The following is a 22,717-nucleotide window of genomic DNA, read 5'->3' as shown; positions in this document are numbered from 1 at the left end:
CCAGAAGATTTACTATTTAATGCTACTGTGCTGGCTCAGGGGAAACAGAGAGTGCTCTTAAAATGAGCTGCAGATGTTGGCCCTCAGCTGTGCAGATTGGTGGCGAGGAGGAGAAGGCCAAGAGAGAAGGACATACAGAGAGAAAAATTAGCAAACCTGAGCAGATTGCTTGAAAAAAGTGTTGTCATGGAAACATCAAAACTTTTAAGAGGAGGATAATTTCTATTTCTATCTATGGACTTAAACCTTCCTTTAGACAGCAAAACCATTGGAAGTACACTTTTTTTTAGAAACATGTATCTCCAGTCTCATGGGCTGTATTAGTAGACTACTTTGTTTTATTGCTAGTACTGTTGAGGAAGTAATTACAATAGTTAAAATAAGGTCCCTGTCGAGTTTTCCTAGTGGTCTGTGCGGTAACAGAAGGCAGACAGGATCAAGAAGATGTAAGCTCTACTCACAGACGATAATTACTCTCAGCTGCATTTTATAATTTTACTTTCCAGGCTATGTAAGCAAGCTGTGGATTGGATGGAATAGATTAGGATAGGATAGGATAGGATAGGATAGGATAGGATGGGATGGGATGGGATGGGATGGGATGGGATGGGATGGGATGGGATGGGATGGGATGGGATGGGATAGGATAGGATAGGATAGGATAGGATAGGATAGGATAGGATAGGATAGGATAGGATGGGATTGAATAGGATAGGATAGGATAGGATAGGATAGGATAGGATAGGATAGGATAGGATAGGATTGAATAGGATAGGATAGGATTGAATAGGATAGGATAGGATAGGATAGGATAGGATAGGATTGAATAGGATAGGATAGGATAGGATAGGATAGGATAGGATAGGATAGGATAGGATAGGATAGGATAGGATAGGATAGGATAGGATAGGATAGGATAGGATAGGATAGGATAGGATAGGATAGGATAGGATAGGATAGGATAGGATAGGATGGGATTGGATAAGATTGGATAGGGTAGGATAGGAAATGGGGGGAAAGGATGAACATTATTTGTATATTAGCCCAAATATAAATATAAATGTATTACTACAGTATAAAGACAATAGTTTCAGTGTACACAGACTATGTTCTGTTATTACCTTCTTGTCCCTATGTTTTGATAACATTGACTTGCATAAAATACTTATTCCACTTTAACTGTTTCACAATTTGCCTTGATCAAACATCCATCTTAAGTAATATCCTTTTTTTTTTTTTACAACTAGTTATTTAAAACTGTGGTCTTCATTTAAATACACTTCCTTTACTCTGATAAACTGCAATCTGATTGCAGCTACATTAAATCCAAATTCTAGACTAGAATTTCACATAATCTTGAACACACCATCAGCACTGTGAAAGTTGGCCATTGTAAATATTACTGTGAAGTTATTTTTACCTTGATAAAAAGATGGGTTAAACCTCTCAAAAATGCTTGAAGATGGGGGAGAGGTTTACTTTTCAGCAGGAAAGAAGTCCTAAAAAAATACCCCCCTAAACAAAGTTATATGCTCCAGTGTCCTAGTCAAAGCCCAGACCTAAAATAAACTAAAAAATAAATAAATAAAAGAACATGCTCCAAGGCTTCAAGAACTATGTTCCAATTTTACTGATCTTAAGCTCTTGTGCAAAGAAGAATACACAAAGGTTTTTAAAGATAATTGTTTCTACACGTGGAACGCTGGTAGTCAAAGCCCATAAGACTAGCAGCTGGATTACATTCCAAGACAGGTCTACATATTATCAACTTGGCTCTTTTTTGATATGTAAAATAATGTAAAATGAATTAAAAAAAGAATGTTACAGAAATTTTTTTTACAGAGGCAAATAAAACCAAATTTTCTTTTCTTGAATTGCTTTATGATAAATTCTTCCTCTTTTTTTATGTCAGTGTAGCGTTCAGTCCAGACTGTTAGGGCTCCAGGTGATTAAACACGTTAGCATTAGATTTTCCCACATCTTTTCCTTCAACCTTTAAATGCCTGAATCCACATGCTGTACCCACATGTAATCAGTCCCTCTTCTGCCCATATAAAAAAAACACATGTTTTCAACAAAGATTTTACACATCCATAACCACACATTGTTTATAGAAATAGAGGAAATACTTTCAGGAAAGAAAAGGGCATTTTTGGACATGTTGAATTTTACTTTGGTTAGCTTGAAAGCCAGGTTGAAAAACAGTCAAAGTGAGCTCTGTCCTGACAAAAAGCCTCACATTTCCCTGTTGAGTTTCCCAGTCTCAGACCCTTTGGGTTTGGAATATTTCACAAACCAAACATGTTTGAAATGTTTATGTTCCCAGTCCATTGGAGTTCATCTAATAAATCTAGCAACTGTGTGAAAATATTCTGAACCCCTTTACGTCATGATAAACACTTTATGCAACTGCGACTTGATTTTTTGTTATAGTCTGTGTAAGGACAGATTATTTATTGATGTCAGATTTGATTGGACAATGAGCGGCATTTAACCACCCTGACTCATATTAAGCAGTGCACATTTAAATTGTAATACTACTCCCACTTCATTTTACAAAGGGAACAATGAATTTGTTGCCAAAATATGGTATTTTGTTTTCTAGAGTTCTAATTTAAAAGAAATCTGTATTTTGTTGTAATCTTTTCTCAAACGTTCTGATAAAAAGCACTGATATCTAAACCTTACCGACTGATAAACAAATGTTCTTACTGTATGTGTTAATTCTGAAACTCCACATTTTTTGAATGAATCAGGTAATCATCAAACAAAAGAGTCTTATTTTGTAATTTACAATGTTTAAATGATGATATTTTTTTATACATTAATACTGTCAAAATGTCAATAATTCATTCAGTATCTGTTGACATTTATACTCTTTACAAACATTGGCTTCATATAGAATATGAAGTATCAACTTAAGCTTTTTACTGAAGTAAAAGCATGAAAATACCGGTTTCAGAATCAGTATTTTCGGTATCATGCAATGATGTCAAGGTGAATAAAATTTGGGTCTTATTTTATTGTATGGAATGTTTGTATGATATTAAATAATGTTAGACTCATAACTTAGCATGTCTCAGCTTTCCCATCCTCATCTCAGTACGCGTTACATTAAAACCACGGTTTGGTGAATGAGAAGTGTTCTTCTCAAACCTTTAAAAAAGAAAAGAAAACTATAACTACACATATATGTATAAAATGACAAAATGCTTTTCTTTTGAAGTATTTCTAATTTGGCTACAGTTTTTGGATTTGAATTCTCGAATTGACAACCATCTCACATTACTTACCTCTAATCCAACATCTGTTAGATTTATGTTTCTTCTGGACCACACAATCTCAGCACAGTTGGTTCAAAAGTCTCCATCACTTTATAACAATTTTCTTTTTTTTTTTACAAGTTTAAATACAGGCTAAAACCCAAAATGACCTTCCTACGTTTTTTGAGACGTACACTATATTTAAAGCATGTTATTTCATTTTTGGGGGAAGCCACTACCAGGTTTTATGTTAACATGACATCACTGTCATTAGATGCACTGGCATCAGGGCGTTCAGATGAGCTTCTGCACTTACTGTTGCTTTGAAATGCCTGAATTAGCAAATGTCATAGTTCAGACCCCAAAAACCTCTGGTAAAGTTAAGTGGCTCTCTTTTACTTTTAAATTTGGAGTGGGTAAACCAGCATTTAATAAAACACAAAATGCACAATGACCTCATGGTTCGGGTTTTTCTGAGATTAAAAATACAGACGTTTGCCTCACTCAGTATATTGAAACTCATGAATCGTTTGAATAAGGTTCTGTCCTCATCTAAACTTTAAACACTGAGTAGATGAAAAATACTTTTTGTCAATCCCAAGATTTAGGGTTCTGGTCCAGTGAAGCACAAATACAAACATCTCTAGTTTCAGTGAGCTGTTCCACATTCAGTAGTTTATTCCAAAGACATAAGCTATAGAAAATAAATACACTAATACTAAAGACCGATGGATCCAACTCCAGTCAGTAAAGGTAGTTAAAAGTCTGCTAAAGTCACTTTAGAGGGGATAATTGTCTTCCTTTTGACTATTTATGCTGTGTTAGTTATTATTAGTTATTTTCTTGTTGGTGGTTGGTGGTATTCCATGGCTGTACATGCAGATGGAGTCCAAACTCATAAATCAGCAATGACATTTTTAGGGTGCATTGTTAGATATGCTTAATATTTATGTATTTATTTACTACTAAGTGAATTTGTGGAACATCATGGTATGAAACATACAATGCTTAGTCCAGTTGTGGAGGTGCAGACACTTACTTATGCAGAAGTGTTACACACAGAGGTAGCACTGTGGGAGGATGGCAAGGAAGGAAAGGGGTGTTTGAGGGTGGCATAAACAAAGTAGTGTGATTGCATGTAAAATTAATTGAGATTTTTCAAATGTTTCTTAGAGCCAACAGCACCACTGATTGAACCATTAGTTTTACAGTAAAATAATAAACATGTAATTGAAAACCATGCATAAGACATTTTTTATCAAGACAGACAAATCCAGTGTTAATTAAAATATTTTCAAGTTGTAACACATTTTACATTTAGGACTGTAAGATATTTCATACATCATTTATGTGCACTAGGTGCCTAATATGTGCCAAAAAAGCTTACTAAAGAAGAAGAAAAAAACAAATATGCATTTTTTTCTTGCAGCAATGAGCGTTGGACTCATATGGAGGGCCCTGTGCCTGCTGTCCATACTTTGCACTTTGTCACGCCATGTGCACTGCACAGAGAACCAGCCAGATCTCTCAGGCACAGAACGGGGACTCACCTTCAGCCACGTCTACAAGATTGACATCCCAGGAAGCTCCAGTTGCACCGTAGAGCGTCTGCCAGTCCAAGAGACAGGTCAGACAGAGAAGACAAACATTAAAGGATAAGCAGGGGGAGCAAGAAATGAGTATAGATAGACACCAGAGAGTAATATATAAAAGGAATTTCTTTGTTTAAGGTAGCAAGATTATTTTTTTATTAGCAGCAGAACCTGTTAACTGAAAGTTTATTTTTTGTAGGTCTGCAACAAGATACCACATCCAATGGAGAGAATGACATAATCTTCAAACACAATATTAGGCTGCAAACATCCAAGTGTAACTGTGAGGAGTCAGAAAGCTTCAAGGAGCTGTTGTACAGAGTCAATGGACTGGAAGAAGAAGTTAACTACCTAAAGACCCAGTGCACTCAGGGATGCTGTGGAAGAGGAGGTGCTCCAGGTAAGCTGTCAAAACCAATGCATTTAAGCACCTGAAATCGACAGTAAGCTATTACACCCAAAGTCAATGGTTACTTGAGTTCAACAGGGAAAAAGATGGAGAATAACCTCTCACTAAAATTTTCAGCCTGGGCAATCTAAATGATGATTCAAAGCTAGTCAGTTTTTCCTCATGTTTTTCTGTTAAGGTGTAGACACAAGCTGCAGTGATCATGGTACCTACCAACACGACACCTGCAGCTGCCTCTGTAACCCAGGATGGGAAGGTCCTGATTGCTCTGTGTCGTCCTGCCCTGACGAGTGCAGCGACAACGGCCGATGTGTAGATGGAAGATGTGTGTGTTATGAAGGCTACACAGGAGAAGACTGCAGCCAGCTGACATGTCCAGGCGACTGTAATGATAAGGGGCAGTGTGTGGATGGAAAATGTGTCTGTTTTCCTCATTTTACGGGTGAGGACTGCAGCATCCCAAAGTGCCCTAATGACTGTGAGGGCAATGGGCAGTGCGTGGATGGCCAGTGTGTCTGTGACGATGGCTTCTATGGAGAGGACTGTTCTACAGGTAAGGCATTTCAAGTCATACAAATAAACATATTCAATTTTAAAAGTTTTAATTATATTTCTATCAACAGTTGGTCTGCTTCCTTTTACTTACCTTTCTTTGCCAATACACCATAAGTTATCAACACTTTGGCCCAGCATTCATCAGACAGCATCAGATTTTAAAAGAATAAGGCCTGATGTACCAACATTGAAGGAATGTTAAAATGTCCATTTGTGTGGTTAATTGCTATTCATTACACAGCAGTTCAAATCATGTAGTTCCTTATAGTAATGGCAAAGGTTTCAGTCTGCACCATCTCCAAACAGAACATATGTATTGTACTACAGTCGACTCTACCTGACCACTTTCTAAAATTCGTTTTAGACATTTTTTTCATTTAGCTCTTACCCTAAGAACACTGTAGACCTTGTAGTATTGTTTTTTCCTATATATGATGTTCCATCAATGTGAATTTTACAGGACAACCTAAAGGTGCAAAATATAGATCTGACCAGATATAGACAGCCATGTCTTGCTCCTGCAACCGAAGTGTTCACTCTATTGTCCCCTTAATAGTGAAACCTTTGGCATGAAAGCATCCGTACCCAACCACTAGGTTGCAATAGAAATCTCTGCAGACACGTGATCCAGATTTTAGTGACAGCTTTGGCTTAACATGTTGACAATATCAAGAATATAGTAGTCCTAGTCAGAAAGTGATGCCGACCAAAACTCAGATAAAAATAGCAAATGGTTTTATCATAAGCAGAAGAAAAACAACAGCAAAGATGGTTTTCAATAAATGCTGTGAGAAAGATGGGCTGTTTTCCCAGAGTGGATAATTTATCTCTGTGACAAGGATACAAAACTACTCTGAATATACAATTAAAAATCACTTTATCCTTTTTTTTACTCCTTTTTTTTATTTTACTTTTTTCCTTCCTCTTTTGAGTAGACTATGAGTAAACCAGCACATCATTGCCCCCTGAGGGGCTATATGAAATCTGTAATTCTCTGTATGGAAAAAGGATGTGCACCTCAGCAATAAATATAATAAATAGGTGCACAGTCTTATCTGTAGGGACCAAGCTGCTCACATACACAGATATGGAGAGGTTTGTTAAGCCTTAGCACTCCCCCCATTGACACTTCCTCCAGTATAAAGCACAGGGTACATGATACAGCAAAAAATACAGTCTCTGTCACTGTAACTGTCATTGTAATGAATGGAAACCCCAAAGATTCTAAGATATCAACCAACATGACACACACACAGTTAGGGATATTTATATATATTTAAATATGTGTGCAAACAAATTGACTTTTAAACAAAAAGTAAAAAGTTTCCTACAGATTCCTTAAATAAAAAAAGACAAGACAAATGCTGTCCAGACTGAAAGAGGATAATTTAAATGCACCAAGAAAAGGGCCTTTTTGGCAGTGATGTCAAATAATGAATAAATGCCAGATGGCTTCGAAAGAGTACTTCCTCAGTCTGACTGGTTTACCATTAACAATGCACCAGACAGCCACTTTTTTTTTCATGATTGCTTTGCACTGGGGACTATTGTGGATTTATTTAATACTATAATCTTTAGCGTTGAAAACAAAACCACTGGTGAAGAATTAGTTGTTTTTAGTCCGCACTAACAAATGATTGTCTCTTTCCTGGCAGAAAATGACATTTATTTTCTATGTGTAAACTGGCATTTCTTATAAAAATGTACACGAGTAGAGTAAAATGTGTCTGTCTGTCTGGGTCTGTCCGTCTCTTACTATCTAGCTTTCAAAAGGTGAATTTTTCCACTTTTTATCATTTTACACAAATTCATTTTTAGAATGGAATTTTACAAACTCAAATTCAATACAAAGATACTTAATATTTCCTAAAGGGAAATTAAATTATACTATAAATATAGATAACTATAATATAGATACATACAAAATACTGAAAGGTGAGGTGTGCAAAAGAATTCAGCCCCCATTTTGTCTAATTGTAATCAATTAACTTCAGAAGTTGCCTAATGATTCCTAATGATTAGAGTCCAGTGCTGGCTGCTGCTCTCTAAAACAGGGGAGGCTCAGAGTTGTTAAATGAAACCCAAACGTCACGTATTGCATTTACAAATGTGGAAACACATAAAACACATTATTCCAACAGGTGAAAATAGCTGTTGTGATGCGCTCTGAAAAGATAAACTCCAGAAACCACAGCAAGAGTTCAGCACAAGAATGATCAATTTTCCCCCTCGGCTCAGGAGGAAAACTTCCTTACTATTTTGCCGCTGTCAGTCAAAAATCCTTAAGCACTCAGAGGAGGGAAAAATCTGAAATGAGACTTCCAAAATGTTTCAAGTTCTTCTATTAGACAACTTTGAGATATGGGTGAATAAGGTTTATTTCTTCTGTTTCTCCATTCTTTCTCTGGACCAAAAAGATGTACTAAAGTTTTCATTTAGTCTTCTTTCAAGTTTCAGAAAAGAGCTCAACAAGCTGAAATGTCTCCTTGTGATCCCAAGCAGAGAAACCAGAGAGCTCACTTAAGTCTGCTCTCATCGCAGATTTAATATCTTTGATAAAAATATTTTTTTTGGAATGCATCAAAAAAAACATTTGTAGAATTGACTCGACATTAAATATCTTTATGAGACTCTGAAACACAAATTGAAGAATGAGATGTTGCTGTAAAACAAATGTCAAGAGGCAAAAAAAACCCTGGTGCAGATGGTTTGACTTCCACTGTACATATGTTTTTTCTGGAAAGACTTAAAATAAATATCATATAAAGTCTTGAATGTATAGAAAAAGATTATTTAATGCCAACCATGAAACACGGATTCATTACATTAGTCACCAAACCAGGAAGCGATAAAAGACATATCAACATTCTGAGGCAAATAACTTTAATGAATGTAAATAACATATTATTCAACCCCTTTTTTTAAAAAATTGATTTAAAAGTGATTTGTGACAGACAGTGTGTGAAACCCGAACAAGGATTTATTAAGGATTAATCCATAGGCAACAATCTTAGGTTGGCTCTTGACCTTATAGACTGCTCCATAGATCTCCTAAGAGGTTTACCCTCACTGGAAGTGACGTATTTTGTTATCCAATCAGGGCTCTACTTTCTCGCTACTTACTTCAATAGACTAAAGCTCAAACCTCAACAGGGATTTCTCCAAGAGACTCACTTGCAGCGGCCTGCTGCTCCACAGCGGAGGGAAGGTTGTGTTCAAAAACAATCTCAATAGCTGATTTTTGTGCGAATTCCTAATGAAATCAGGTGCATTTTAGCCTATATTTGATATAGTTTAATTACTACATTTATAAAGTTTGACAAATTCATATTTTACCAATAATGTAACCAAATTTATAGGAGAGGTTTAGCCTCCCTTGTATTCAGTGGGAAACCACTGCTAGAGTCTACCTGTGTGGAATCAAAAGCATAATTAGTTTTGTAAGCCACTGTATATAAATCTATGTTTGTTTTTCCATTTATTCTAATATAATGGTCCAACTTTTCTAGTACAATATTCCAGAAATAAGATATCGCTTCAATATTGTTTTTAGCACAATTGAACTGCAATATCCTGAAAACAAGTGTATCTAATGCGTGGTGAGTGGGATTCCCACTGCCTGACTTAAACCATTTTGTGATGGATGGGTTAAGAAAACCATTTAGCCCAGAGTTATTGCTCTAGCAAAACTGCCCAGAGGAAATGGGAAATCCTTTCAAAGCAACATCACTCTGAAGCTAAACAGATGGGTTCTTATGCAGTCTAAAAAGGTGAGAGGCAAAAGTATTAAAAAAAGATTTTTATTATATTCCAAGTCTGAATAAGTGTTTCATGTTAAAATATTTTCCTAATTTTTCGTTGAAAGAACTTTATCGTTCTTTCGATCAATATTTAGAAATTTTTGATCATTAGCCACGTAACAACTTTTATGTCAGGTAAACTCACTAATTATTAAAGTTTAGTAGTAGATGTGTTGATGAAAAGCAAAAGTTTTATCTTTTTTTTAACAGTTTTATCTTTTATTTAAAAATTAGTGAAAAAAACAAAAACAAATGGTTCATCATTGTAATGATCTTCTTTAGCAGCGGTCAACCACAGGCTGAAATTAAACATGCAAAATCAACAATTCATCTGTTTATTTTCCCAAAAGTTCTTCCACTTATTTCACAGAAGATAAAAATAAAAGGCTAAAATCCCTGCAGGATAGGACTACCTAATGCCTCAGGCAAGGGCCATGTAAAACACACCAACAAAACTGTACGAGTCCTGAGAAAATATGCTTGAGGTCTTTTGCTTCCTATCCAGAGAAAAAGAAGAAACGTTAACTTGATAGAAAGTAGCTGCTAATAACAAACATGATGCATCATTTCACAAAAAAATTAAACAGATCGCTCTTTGGATTCATCCAGGATGATCTAAGGATAGAATTTCATGGAGTCAATGAATAGAGAAAAGTTTGGCAAAGATCATCTGAAACACTTTCGATAAAGATATTTTGCTTTTCTTCATCAAACACATTCCACAGCCATAGATTAAAAAAGTGACTATTGATATTAGGGAATTAATACGAAGATCAAACTTTGAACCTGTGAAAATGTGTTTTATAAATAACGACATGCAATCATGGTTCAAAGAAGGTATACTCTACACCGAAAAAAAATAATGCAACCGTTTTTGACATTTACTTATAAACTAATATTTAGTTACTTTAACACAATTGTTTCATGTTAGCAGGGTAGGACATAAAACAATTGTGTTAAAGTAACTATATATGATTAAGTAAATGTCAAATGTGGTAGCATTATTCTTTTCAGTGTATCACATACAAACCACTTTAAATTGGATTCAAAACGTTTTTAGTTTAATTGTAGAGGTATACACCTCACATTACCAGGGAACATGATTTGTTAATTTTACAAAGATTAAAATAAATCAAACAACATGTAGAAAAGCTAAGAACATTAGAAAATCTTTTGAATAATCGTATCTTTATTTACTTCTAATCTGGTTTTTGATTAGACTCTGATTAAACACATTTTAAAGTATGCTCACAAAACAAAACAACATATTTACCTCAGGAGCTATTTCTCTACATTTCAATCTTTCTGGGAACCATATTTTCTATAAAATCCTTATTTCATTTTTATATCATTAATGTGCATATTCAGATTACTGTGCAGTACAATTCCTTCTCCTCATCTAAACACATACAACTAACACATTTGTTACCCAAAGGTATTGTGGTATTTTTTTAAAGAACCGCCTTGTCCACTTTAAAAAGAAATGCGTGTGCAAGAGCATGCACAAGCCCATTTCCCCTTATGCACGCCCTGTTTAAAATGTTATGTTCTCATAGCTCATACAAGCTTACTGTGTCCACATACAGCGGGGACTATATAGTGGATCCCCCTGCCTTACTGTGCTTCCCCCCCACCTGCACGGTAAGGCAGGTGGGGGGAAGCACGGGGCCGTAGGTGTCGAGGCTATCCTGACAGGGTCAGGTTCGGTCGCTCCGTCCCCTGCTGGCTCCCTACCCCTGTCCGCCGGGGTTCCCAGACCAGCCCCAGAACTTACGGCTCGGTTCGAGTGCCCAATGTGTTTCGCTAAGGTGCTGCACTGTAGTCGACCAAAATCGCAGACCATTTTGAAATTCCCCCCGGACATTTTCTTTTTAGGTTAGAAAAGTAGGACGTCCATGAGCAAGAGGACGTCATGTCACCCTACCATATCAACAATTTTGATGTTTCAGTGAGTGAGTGCTGGTTGCTATGATGCATCTTTGCTCAGCAGCTTCGCTCGTTGGAAACCAACCAATCAGCGCACAGCTCATCTAAATATTCATGAGAATACCACAAAGGAGGAAACCTGTCGTTTCATTTGAGGGCTCTTACCCAGGCTTGCATTAGGGCGCATTGAACAGCAAATATGACATTTTCAGTCCAACCAATGTTGCACACCCTATTCAGAGACCTTAAGGGCCAGCACCAAATAACCTATATAATAATTGTATAACCCCTTTAATTTAAGATATATTAATGGATTTTTCAGGTTGATATGCAGCACTTGGTATATTAATGCTCCTTGTGGCCTTCTGTTCAAAAACGTAACTATCTTGAGAGGGGTGGATGAACATTGTAGTTATAAGATAAAAGTTGTTAGTAAAAAAACAGATATGACCCTTACCAGACAATGAACGTTTTGGTTCTCTGGTTTAGGATTTAGCCTAGGGGAGTGCATTTAGCCTAAACTTGAAGTAACTCTTTAACATCTCAATCGGTTGGGCCAAATTGGTCTGCAATCACATTCCAGTTAATAAAGGGAGGGAGATATGGGTTGGTTTATTGTAAGATAACAGTCTAGTTACACAGTGTTGGTTTAAAGAATGTGACATTGAGACAAAGACAATGTAGTGAAGACAACTTGATGAGCATCAGAATGGGGACGAAAATAGATTTTGGGAGCTTTGAATGTGAATGTGAATGTGAATACAGAGCATAGCAAATTCAAGTAAACATTGTCAGTGTAAGGTGCTATGTAAAGCAAAACTGGGCAGGCACCGAATTTCTAGAACTCAGGAAAGAAGTGAAACGTTAAGGAAGCCACTTCCTTCCATATAAACTGACGTGCAAGTTGAAAAATCAGTACAGTGTTTGTTAGTGACAAATATGCAACAATTCTAGGAAAGAAAACACATTAAATAATAAAAAGGACAAAAATGAATGTGAAGGAATTGATACAAAACAATAAAAAGATAAGATATCTAAATTATTAATTAAATAATATATATATTTATATTTTTTTGTTAAACTATACATTGGATGAATTATTCATTTGTAAAGATATTTTCTATATATTTTTCTTAATTAGAGAAGAATTTCTCCTCTAACGCTTCATCATCCATGTTACTTCTTAATCTATCAACCAATAATTGATTAATGACAACAATGGCTTTAGTGATCAAATTGAAAGTGAGGGTGATGATAATAGACTATAAGAACAATGGGAAGTTATTTTAATTAGCTGTCACTTCACTGCTTAGTTAATAAAAAAAGAAGTAGGCCATGATTATGATTATGTAATTACATCCATTTAATTATTCCATTAACCTGGCTCATGTATAAAGTGATATGACCTCTCAACAATTATTATATCATACTAATATGTGAGCATTTGTTGGCTTTGCTACAAGAACCCAGTTCTGCGCTTGTATGAATAGATGCCTCACTTTATCTGTTAGACTGTATGCCAAAATGCAATCTTTCTGCAATAAGAATTTTTTATCTCAAATACTTAATCATAATTCATCATTTTCTCTTAGCACAAAAATTGTTGATCTAATGTTTGTGCATTTGGTAAATGGTACTTTGAACTTCTTGATGCTGCTTTGTGGTTTAAATGAGTTAAACCACAAGAGGCTTAACAACAGCCATTCATTTTTTTAATGTTCTTTTTTTGCTTTATTTTTTGGTCATGTATTTGCGAGTCAATTTTAGATGATGGGATTTATTTTGAAAGCAACTGTTGCTGCACATCTGTGGAATTCAAAGCTCCCTCCCAGCAGTTATTTCAGATAAAGCCGCCAAGGGGCTTTTTCAGTGGGGCTGACCCGTGACCACGGCATCTTTAACATCCAGACAGCTTATGACAACAGGTCACATAATACCACAGGAATACCACAACAGCCATCAGTCTTTTAGGGGCCTCACTCCTGCTTTTGTCCTGCAGGAAAAATCATCACCTGTCTAATAATACCACATAATCACCACTCAGAGCACCGTGCCTAAGGAGCAGATTACCAAATTGCATTTTGGAGGAATCTAAGGAAAGCAACACTCAAACCATGAACAGTGGCAGCATAGACATGGAGGGCATGTCTTACACTACAGCAAAAACTCTGTGACATAAAACAGAAGTAACAAATTATAGTTTTTCTCCTGCACTACAACAAACTATTCATTTTTTGAAAACATTCTATAATAACCAAACAAAAGTTTGTTTAAAATCGTACTTTTGCATTATTCTGTAGTTTCCTTAAAAAGCACTCATAGGACTCAATGTTTTTTCTCAGATTTTGCCATGCAATACCCACCACTTTTGATGTATTTTTTATATTTTATCCAATAGACAAACACAAAAAACACATAATGATTAAATGTTAGAAAATAATTCTTACTTTTTTTTTATTTTGCAAAAATTCTGAAAAGTGTTGCATTTATTTTATTTATTCAGATACCTTTATTCTGATTACTTTCAATACATCCAAAACAACTATGTAGCTGCAGAAGTAACCTAATCAGTACAGAAAATTTACTAAATAGCAATTGAATCTTTTTATGTGATGGTTTTTGATGTTTTTTAGAGAAGCTTAGAGAACAGCAAACACCAAACCAGGCATGCCGAAGATAAAGTTTTTAGTATGTTTGAAGCAGGGTAGGGTTATCAAACAAAACCCAAGATTCAGTTCAAATAAGTGGTTCAAGTTTTAATGTGATATATGATAATTAAGCTGAGTAACACACCTACCAACGTAAGTTAGCCCCCTAAACTGTGAGACGTCAAGTTCCTCAAGTTCCCATGATAAGTCTAAAGCTGGATCTAATAGCGGCAGCTCAGGGAAAATCATGAGAAACAGCAGAAAAATCACAAGTAAATGGTAAAACAAGTAAAATTACTGCATACTGTATAAGCATTAAACATACAGACTTTATATATATAAGAATTAGTTTACTTAAATTCAAATAATTATTTACCTGTGTAGGGTAAGTAAATTGTGCATATTTATGTATTAAAACAGATTCTTTACAAGAAGTGAAAATAACTTTTCTTATGAAGCAGGAATCTGAACACTTGTTCACCTTTAGTATATTGAGAAAATGAATGAGTAAGAGGAAGGACCTGCAACAATGCTCCTTTGTGCACCTACGATGCAGCAGTGTTTCATTGAAGTTTTTTACTCTAAAACATTGTCATGCATTTTTGCAAGACCATCTATATAGGAAAGTTGAAAAATTAGATTCATTGAAATGTGGTTCACCATGTCTGGTACTGATTAACACATTTTCAAACTGGAATAAGCGACTCAGACTTTCACAGTAGTAGGTCAGCCATGTCAAACCTCGAGCTACCTCATGGCATTTAGTTCTTCAACTCTGCAACTTTTTGTGTAGGGGAATATCAAACCTAAGCCAACATCAACAGTGGTGCTGGTCAGAGGGAATGTCAGGGTGCAAAATAAAAAGTGGGAGGTAGGCAAAAAAAACAAAGTGTGTTGTTATAGACTGTTAGCACTAATATTGGTAATAGTTATGTAGAAAAAAAGGATCACAGTGGAAAGAGTTGTTGTTTTATCTGGCAATGTTTAATTTTAACACATGTATGATGGATGCCAATCTCAACTTATTGAAGGACAGTGGGATTGCATTTAAAACTGAGTGCCCATTCACCAGAGGAAAAAGCCATTTGAACTTTTTAGAAATTTTTCAGTAAATGCTTTATAACCTAGTTTACTTTATGTACCGTTTGTTAGCTTAAATTTTGGTCCAAATATGGTTTTCAGTCTTAGCATGTTTTATCTTTTCCATCTGGTCTGACATAATATTTAAGGGTAAAGATTGTTGACCTTCTTGCCTTGAGTTGCATCAGGGGGATTAACTTACAGTTCCTGCATGGAAAAGTCCATGTTAAAGGAAAAACACCAAGCTTCCTGATTTTGCCTTGTGGAATACCACCTGAACCTGATGTAAATTCCTTCCCTGCCAACAACTCCTTCATGTAGATTTACACAAATTTTGTCCAAAATATACGCCTTATTTTTTATGCTCTTAAAACCATTTATGTCCCAACATTTCACTCAACTTGTTTGTATAAGCCCTTTCCCATACACTAATCACATATTTCTTTCTGGCTACTGATCTGTTATTGCTCTCCCCTCTAGTTATATATTTCTTTTTTATATCTACTGTCCGTCCTTTAGTATCCTTTTTTACCACCATTTCCACTGAGACACATTGGCCTTCTGCAGTGAAGCCACCAAAGAGCAGAGTTTTTTACCTGCTGTGAGGGGATTTCTTCCTTAGCCTTTGAACAATAATTGACTGCTGTTACCTTGGTTATCTCTGGGTCACTTTAATTGCTGTTGCAAAGTAACAGGAATGGATCATTTTCAGGATCTTTTCATTAATCAAATAACTTTGTTTCAGAAAATCCACTAAAATTAAATTAAACACATAAATATAACATAAATATAACACTTATATTTAATTACATATATGCATTATTATGTTATATGTATGATTTAGAGCTTATGTCTGTAAAGGGTTATAAGGAGGTGGAAGTTATTGAATCATAACCCTTCATTTACTGTCCTATTAACACAAACAATCTTCTTGATTGCTACTTTACTTGTGAGGTCATACAATTCCAAAGTCCAATAAATGAGCAAATTAATTAATTAATGTACATATAAACACACATACAAACACTCACATGTGAACTCAGACATCTTCATTCACACAGTAATTAGACATAGCCCAAATGTCCACAACCATCAACAAAATATGTAGTATACTATGCATAGAGGGAATAAGCATACCCAGTGATGTTAATCACCCTTCTTCCATCGTATATCATTTTAAGGGAACCTGTTTGACCATATATAGTCTTATTTTTGGACATTGCTTTAATTCATTCCATACTTTTACACTGTTTATTGAAATGCAAATTATTTTCAATTTAAGAATTTGATATTAAGTTTATCCCTGTAACTATACCCTTCCTTCATCTCCACAGATATTTTTGTGTTCTGTCTGGTATGTGTTCATTTATTGCGCTGAACATTGTACTAGATCAGAGAAGTAACAATACTGGTACCAATACTGACCCCTGGTGGACACCAGCTACTCCCGCAGCTGCGTGTCGCAGTGATAGCCTGATAAACCAGACTAAATGTGTCGCAGGCAAAGATTATTTTGGCTGCTGGCGGGTGGGGTAGTTTACTATCGCAGTGAGCTTGTTGCAGTTATTTTTGATTTATGCCCAATATTGAAGCGTGGTCTGCGTTATGTTATTCCACGCCACAACGCAAAAGGGACAACCACGAACTAGCTGTGGGTGTAGATATGGCCGAGGCAATGAGGAAGTGGGGGCAGGTTTGTGCGACAACAGAGGGACATGAAGGCACCTTGCTCTGCTAGCTGATCAAACTTCACGAGTCGTTTTCAGCAATGGTGGTCATACCAACAAAAAAAGCTGCTAAGGTACCAAACAGCAAATACGGATAGTGTAGAGTGGATGTAGATTTAACCAGAGGCCTCCTGTAGCACTGTCTGTGGTCACCTACAATTTTAGAGAGGTGCTTGTCACTACCCAATCCGTCCTGGAAGCACGATCCGTCCTGCACATGCGTGAACAGATACATCCAGGTGTCCATAAATACTGTAATTTCTATCCTTAACCCACTAAAGAATGCTAATACACATATACAATTTTGTGAGACATATTTTATGCTTTTTATATTTTCTTCGTTAAACTGCTTCTCTGACATCATCATCAGACTCGCTCAAAGAATGATTGAAATATGATCAAACCATGTTTATCTACATTTAAGTTGTTTCTTTCTTTAGATTACACACTATATAGCATCAATTTTAAATGAAACGAAAACATAAACCTCAAAAAGACCAGATTTATGTTTAAATCCAAAGCCGAAAAAGTTAGCCACCGGAAGTAACGTAGGATTCCATTTCCGGTGTAGATCTGGCAGAGATGACTGATAAAACAGAAAGGATTTTAAGGCATTTATTTTCTCATGAAATACATTATTAATCTTTAACACATTATATTTTAGTACATTTACTATTTTTGGGGAGGGAAAACATCATTTAGGGCTTTTTGACTAAATAAAATTGAGGACGACCTGGATGTATAACTGGATTCGCAAGCGCAAATTAACTGATGGTGCATGCGCAGAACGGATCATGCTTCTGGGACGGATCGGGTAGTGACAGTGCTCCAGAATGTCTGCGACAGGGGTGGGAGCACATTTGCATTTACTGCGACACATACACAGACGACCTGGTTTCTGAGTATAAATCAGCCTTTAAGTATACATTGTACTGATAATCACCCATTATACTGATAATCACCATTTGCAAAAATTGTGGCCAACTCCTGAAAAAGCTCTTTATCCACCGCAGACCCACCCCTATGTATGGCATAATGCTTTTCCTGATTAAAATATTGTGATTGATTGTTTTGAAGGGTTTTTCCAGATTGACAAATGGACCAATTACAAACTTATGTTCATCAATGGAGCTCGTTATTTCCTCTAATAATTTCCAAGACTGCCAAAAATGTGGAATTCTATAATCTATATACAGACTGATTTTTAGAAAGTCATTTTTTGTTTACCAATGAAATTTTCTGGACTGCCAAAAATAGTTTTTCTAAAATCTTGGAAAACTGTGGAAGTAGAGAAACAGGCCTATAGTTTGTAAATTTCTCTCTATCTCCAGTTTTGATATGGAGATCATGATAAGATTTTGGTCCAATTTTCCAAACTTATTTTTTTTTTATTGTATATGCTTGAAAATAGAGATTACAGATATGTGTCAGTGTTTTAACAATTCCATCATAAACTTTTTTAATTGTTGCTACATCAATGTCATTTGACCTTTTATTCTTACATTTGTTTACAACAACCATGATCTCCCTATTTTCCACCGCTGTGAGACACTGAGTTAGGATTGTTTTAATCTCAGAGTTTACTATGATATTTCTTTTTAGGCCCATAAAATTAAGTTTATTTATTGTTATAACCTTAATATATTTTTTCTTTCTCCGTCATCCAATAGTGTTAGGAAGTTTCTATTCCACATATTCTTTTTTTTACAGGCATTCTGCATGCAATCCTGTTGTGATCCATAGTGTATCCGAATATTTACCGTTTGGTTTATTATTTTATAGGACAGTATTTATCGCATGTATCTTTCAAAATATTTCGGAACATTTCATAAGCTTTATGTTTTGTCTTTTCCTTGGATATTGAGTACTACTTTGACTAAGCAGGTATTCTCTAAATTTAATTATTGACTCCTCCGACTTCATTTGTTTTTAGTTTTGAGTGTAGTTCTTTGCAGCTTTCCTGCAACAAATGTCCTATTCTACACACACTTGTAGACAGTCACTGATATTCGAAATAAATATTCCACTTGTGGGGCCTCATGGAAGAACATTTATGAATTGGTTCTTAAATTATTTGCACGTGTCATTTACAAGAAAACGACGCATTCAACATTTTTGCTCCTATTGCTAGTCTCCTCTCAGGTACGAACACATTTTATGAGTGCTCCAGTCTAGAGGAGTCTTGCGTAATCAGTCAGCTGTTATCCACATCTAGCTTTTTACGAAATGACTACATTTGTTTTTCTTAGAAGCAATTGTTCATTTTATTAGGCCGACTCAATACATATTATGCAGCTCTGAGATTATAAATTAAAATTGTATTCTATGAGTCATTACTTGCAGTTGGGATGTCGGTATCAAGGGGACTCTGGTTTACTTTTTTGTAAAATCATCAAAAGAAAGCACAGTCCGAGATCAGGCTACAATTGAAATAACATCTGGAACTGAAAATGGATAGAAAGTTCAGCAACACTCCTCTAACAGAGAGACTTGCATTCATTTCATCCATGGCAGTTCCTTGGCTTTCTTACAGTACACTAAATGCGCAATATATAAATATTTTATACATGTTTATAGGTTGTGAGAGAGATAGAGAGTAAGATGAAGGGATGGCAGATGTGGTCTAAAGATATGCATTATACGTGTGTATTAAAAGGAGATTTAGCAGAATGTTGTCATGTTGGTGGATGTTGAACTCGTGTTAAATATTTACAGCATATGTTGCACCTCTTACCTCCAGTAGTAGTTTTTATTGACTGTTTTCGGATCAATTGATTTTTCCTTTATATTATTTTCATTATTTTATTTTTACTTCGGTAACAGTGCAACCGTGGCATTTACAGCTCTTGCAAGTTATTTCTCACTGCTTGGCTTTTTACTGGTCCTTTAATTATCTCTCAAGCAGACCTTGATCTGCAAAACCGTTAAGTTTTTCTACTTCATGTTTAATGCAATTTCTATGATTGGAAAACTGCGTGTTCATTCACAGAGGGGTGAAAATTTGCCGCCTTTTAAGGAATTATTGGGATGGTAATTATGCAGATTTACATTTCACACAAACACTTACTCACTCATGCACAAGTGGAGCACATCACCTTTAGGAGAATCATTTAAGATAATTTACTGAAGTTAACCCTTTATAGGGCGCTCAGTGAAATACTTTGAAAATCCAAGTTTCAAGCCAATAGTGTTATTGGAATCCAGAGCAAGACCTTATTACCTTTGTAACATTCATAAAATATGGATATTTTGATGGCAGAAATTAATGTCAATGTAATAACTAGTTACGCCAACTTTCCTGAATATATTAAGAAAAAAAACAAAAGTGTTTCTATAAAAAATTCATGAAAAACACTCTGAGAGTGAAAGAAACACATTTCTTTTGGTACAACATAACCTTAGAGGCAATAATGCTGATACTGTCACTTACATTTTTTTAGTTTTTAAACCTAAATATAATTGTTAACTAGGTTTATTAACTTTTTAACTCTTCTTTTTAACTTTTCAATCAGCTTTTTACCTTTTTTAAACTTAATTTATAGTAGGGAATATATCATTAAAGGGTTCATCTAATTGGTCAAATGACAAAATAAGATGTACAGCCATGTAGCAGTATCTTTGCTGAATGGCTGGATATAGATATTGTGCTTCTAAACCTCACTGAGGGACGGGGGGGGGACTCCATTTTTAAGGAGTATGCAACTGATCAAAAACGCTAACTTGCCCTATAAAGGGTTAAGAATGTTTGTTTAATCTGATTTGGCGCCTTTGTAAAAGTCCACAGTAGGAGAAAAAGTAAGAGAAATTTATGAGAAATTTCTAAAATGTTCATGACGCCCATAATGTTGTTATCTCTCAGGTTTTAACTATATTATCTGTAATGCGGCACTGTGAGCTGTGATGATTCTGGGTCAGGTGATTTTGGGTAATCGGTGTGGTAATGCACTTAACACAAACACAAATGATGGAGAAAGAAAGACAAGAGAACTATTAGCTCCTCAATGGAAAATAATTTATAGACTCCATGCTGACCCCTAATTCTCATTTCTATTTCAGTCTTGGCACCTAAGGGTCTGCAGTTGATCCAGAAGACAGATGTCTCTCTTCTGGTGGAGTGGGAGACTGTCCAAGGAGCTGAGTATTACATGTTGACTTATCATCCCAAATTTGATGAGGGTGCAGTGGAGGAGGTATGTTTTTTTTATATATTTTTTTCTTTTCATCAAAATAAGCTGTTGTTTGCAAAAAGTTTAAATCATTCCTTTCATTAATTGTTTAATAGGTTCAGATTCCTAACTCTGAAAATTCCTACCTTATAACGGATCTCACTCCAGGGGTTACCTACATTGTCAAGGTCTATGCAGTCATCAAAAAGATCCAAAGTGAAGCAGATATGATTAAAGCCACCACAGGTGAGACCAGGAGGCACAAAAGCATATATTTGTTTGCGTGGTTTTCATATTTGACCACTATAGAAATGTATAGGACCATTTTTATTCCTGATAAGTCATGTTAACACATTGTAAAGTATTCTTAACTTCTTGAGAACATATTTAAAATTCGAGCTTGATAGATGTTTACAAGTTTAAATTTCAACCAGTCCATTTTCAGTTACATGCTTTATGGCCAATGTTTTACTGTATGAAGGGGAGACCTACTCAACATTCAATGATACCAACTCACTAGAGAATGAGCATACACTGACATAAAGAGCAGATAGGTTATGTTTTTTAAGCCTAGTGGTAATGTGTCCCCTCTCTCTAGTTCCACCCTGGGCAGTTTCCCATATGGCCTAAATCAAAAAGTGCCACTGCTTCTGAATATCATACATTTTCAACCTTTTATTAATTGAGTTTCAAAAACCAGAAGTATATGCAAAGGAATTTTAGTATGCTTTCTCTAAACCATACAATGTGAAAATTATAAACACATACTAAATACATTTTCGCCAACAAGATACACTTTTTTTCATTAACAGGCTTGTGGATTCTTTTTGGATTAATATTTGAACCCTGTTATGCAGAGTTCTTAAGTTTCAAACTACATTAGCTGGTTTCCTGGCAGGAAACAACTAATCTAATCAAATCTAGTCAAATTTCACAATTTCAACAGGGCTGATGTGGAGGCTTTAAGAAGGCCAGTCTTTTATGTTCGTGTTAACTGGATGTCTCTTTTGCAAAACTCATTTTCATTGCATTTTGGATTATTTTTCTGTTGGATCACCCAGTTGAGGCAAGAGGAATATAATCTTACTTAAAACGGATTAGATACAATGTCCTAGAAAAGTCCGGAAACCATGAAGGCTTGAGCATTTAGATCCTAAAACATGTGACTGTGCAGTGCAGTGCAATAATCATAATACAGCCTGAGAGGTTACAGAATAAGAGAAAAATCACCTGCTTTAAAATGTTCAGGCCGTACTACAATTTTCAATAACTCGTGTTGACAAGACAAAATGCTCCCTGGAATAAGAATATATTAATATATGTAGCTTTTAAGTATTGTTGTACAACCCTTCAACATAAAATAAATAAATGCTGAGTTGATTAGTTTTTTACCGTGTAATCTTTTACTTATCAAGCTCAATATACCGTGTTTGACTGTTTCATTAGGCACTGGCTTGTTAGGCATTACATTATGGTAATTACAAGGAAACTGCTGCATGGATGTGTTTACCATAAACTGCAACTCACAGATGTGGTAGGAGACAGAGTGGT

The 22,717-nt window shown here is 35.5% G+C and overlaps 1 protein-coding gene across 13 annotated transcripts in view; it reads left to right on the top strand.

Moving 5' to 3' along the window:
* Positions 1-22,717, top strand: part of tnn (tenascin N) — a 62,644-nt gene that overhangs the window by 1,350 nt on the left and 38,577 nt on the right. For all 13 annotated transcript variants that reach the window (XM_038289267.1, XM_038289266.1, XM_038289265.1 and 10 more), the window contains exons 2-6: positions 4,693-4,890; positions 5,055-5,255; positions 5,443-5,817; positions 21,057-21,190; positions 21,283-21,412. In XM_038289267.1, coding sequence (XP_038145195.1) covers positions 4,695-4,890; positions 5,055-5,255; positions 5,443-5,817; positions 21,057-21,190; positions 21,283-21,412 — 1,036 coding nt within the window. In that variant the 5' untranslated portion in view covers positions 4,693-4,694. The remainder of the gene's footprint in view (positions 1-4,692; positions 4,891-5,054; positions 5,256-5,442; positions 5,818-21,056; positions 21,191-21,282; positions 21,413-22,717) is intronic.

Source organism: Cyprinodon tularosa, unplaced genomic scaffold (assembly GCF_016077235.1).
Source record: "Cyprinodon tularosa strain WSP-4 unplaced genomic scaffold, ASM1607723v1 ctg267, whole genome shotgun sequence".
In the NCBI taxonomy this organism is placed as follows: Eukaryota; Metazoa; Chordata; class Actinopteri; order Cyprinodontiformes; family Cyprinodontidae; genus Cyprinodon; species Cyprinodon tularosa.
This window is presented reverse-complemented; position numbering and strand designations above follow the sequence as displayed.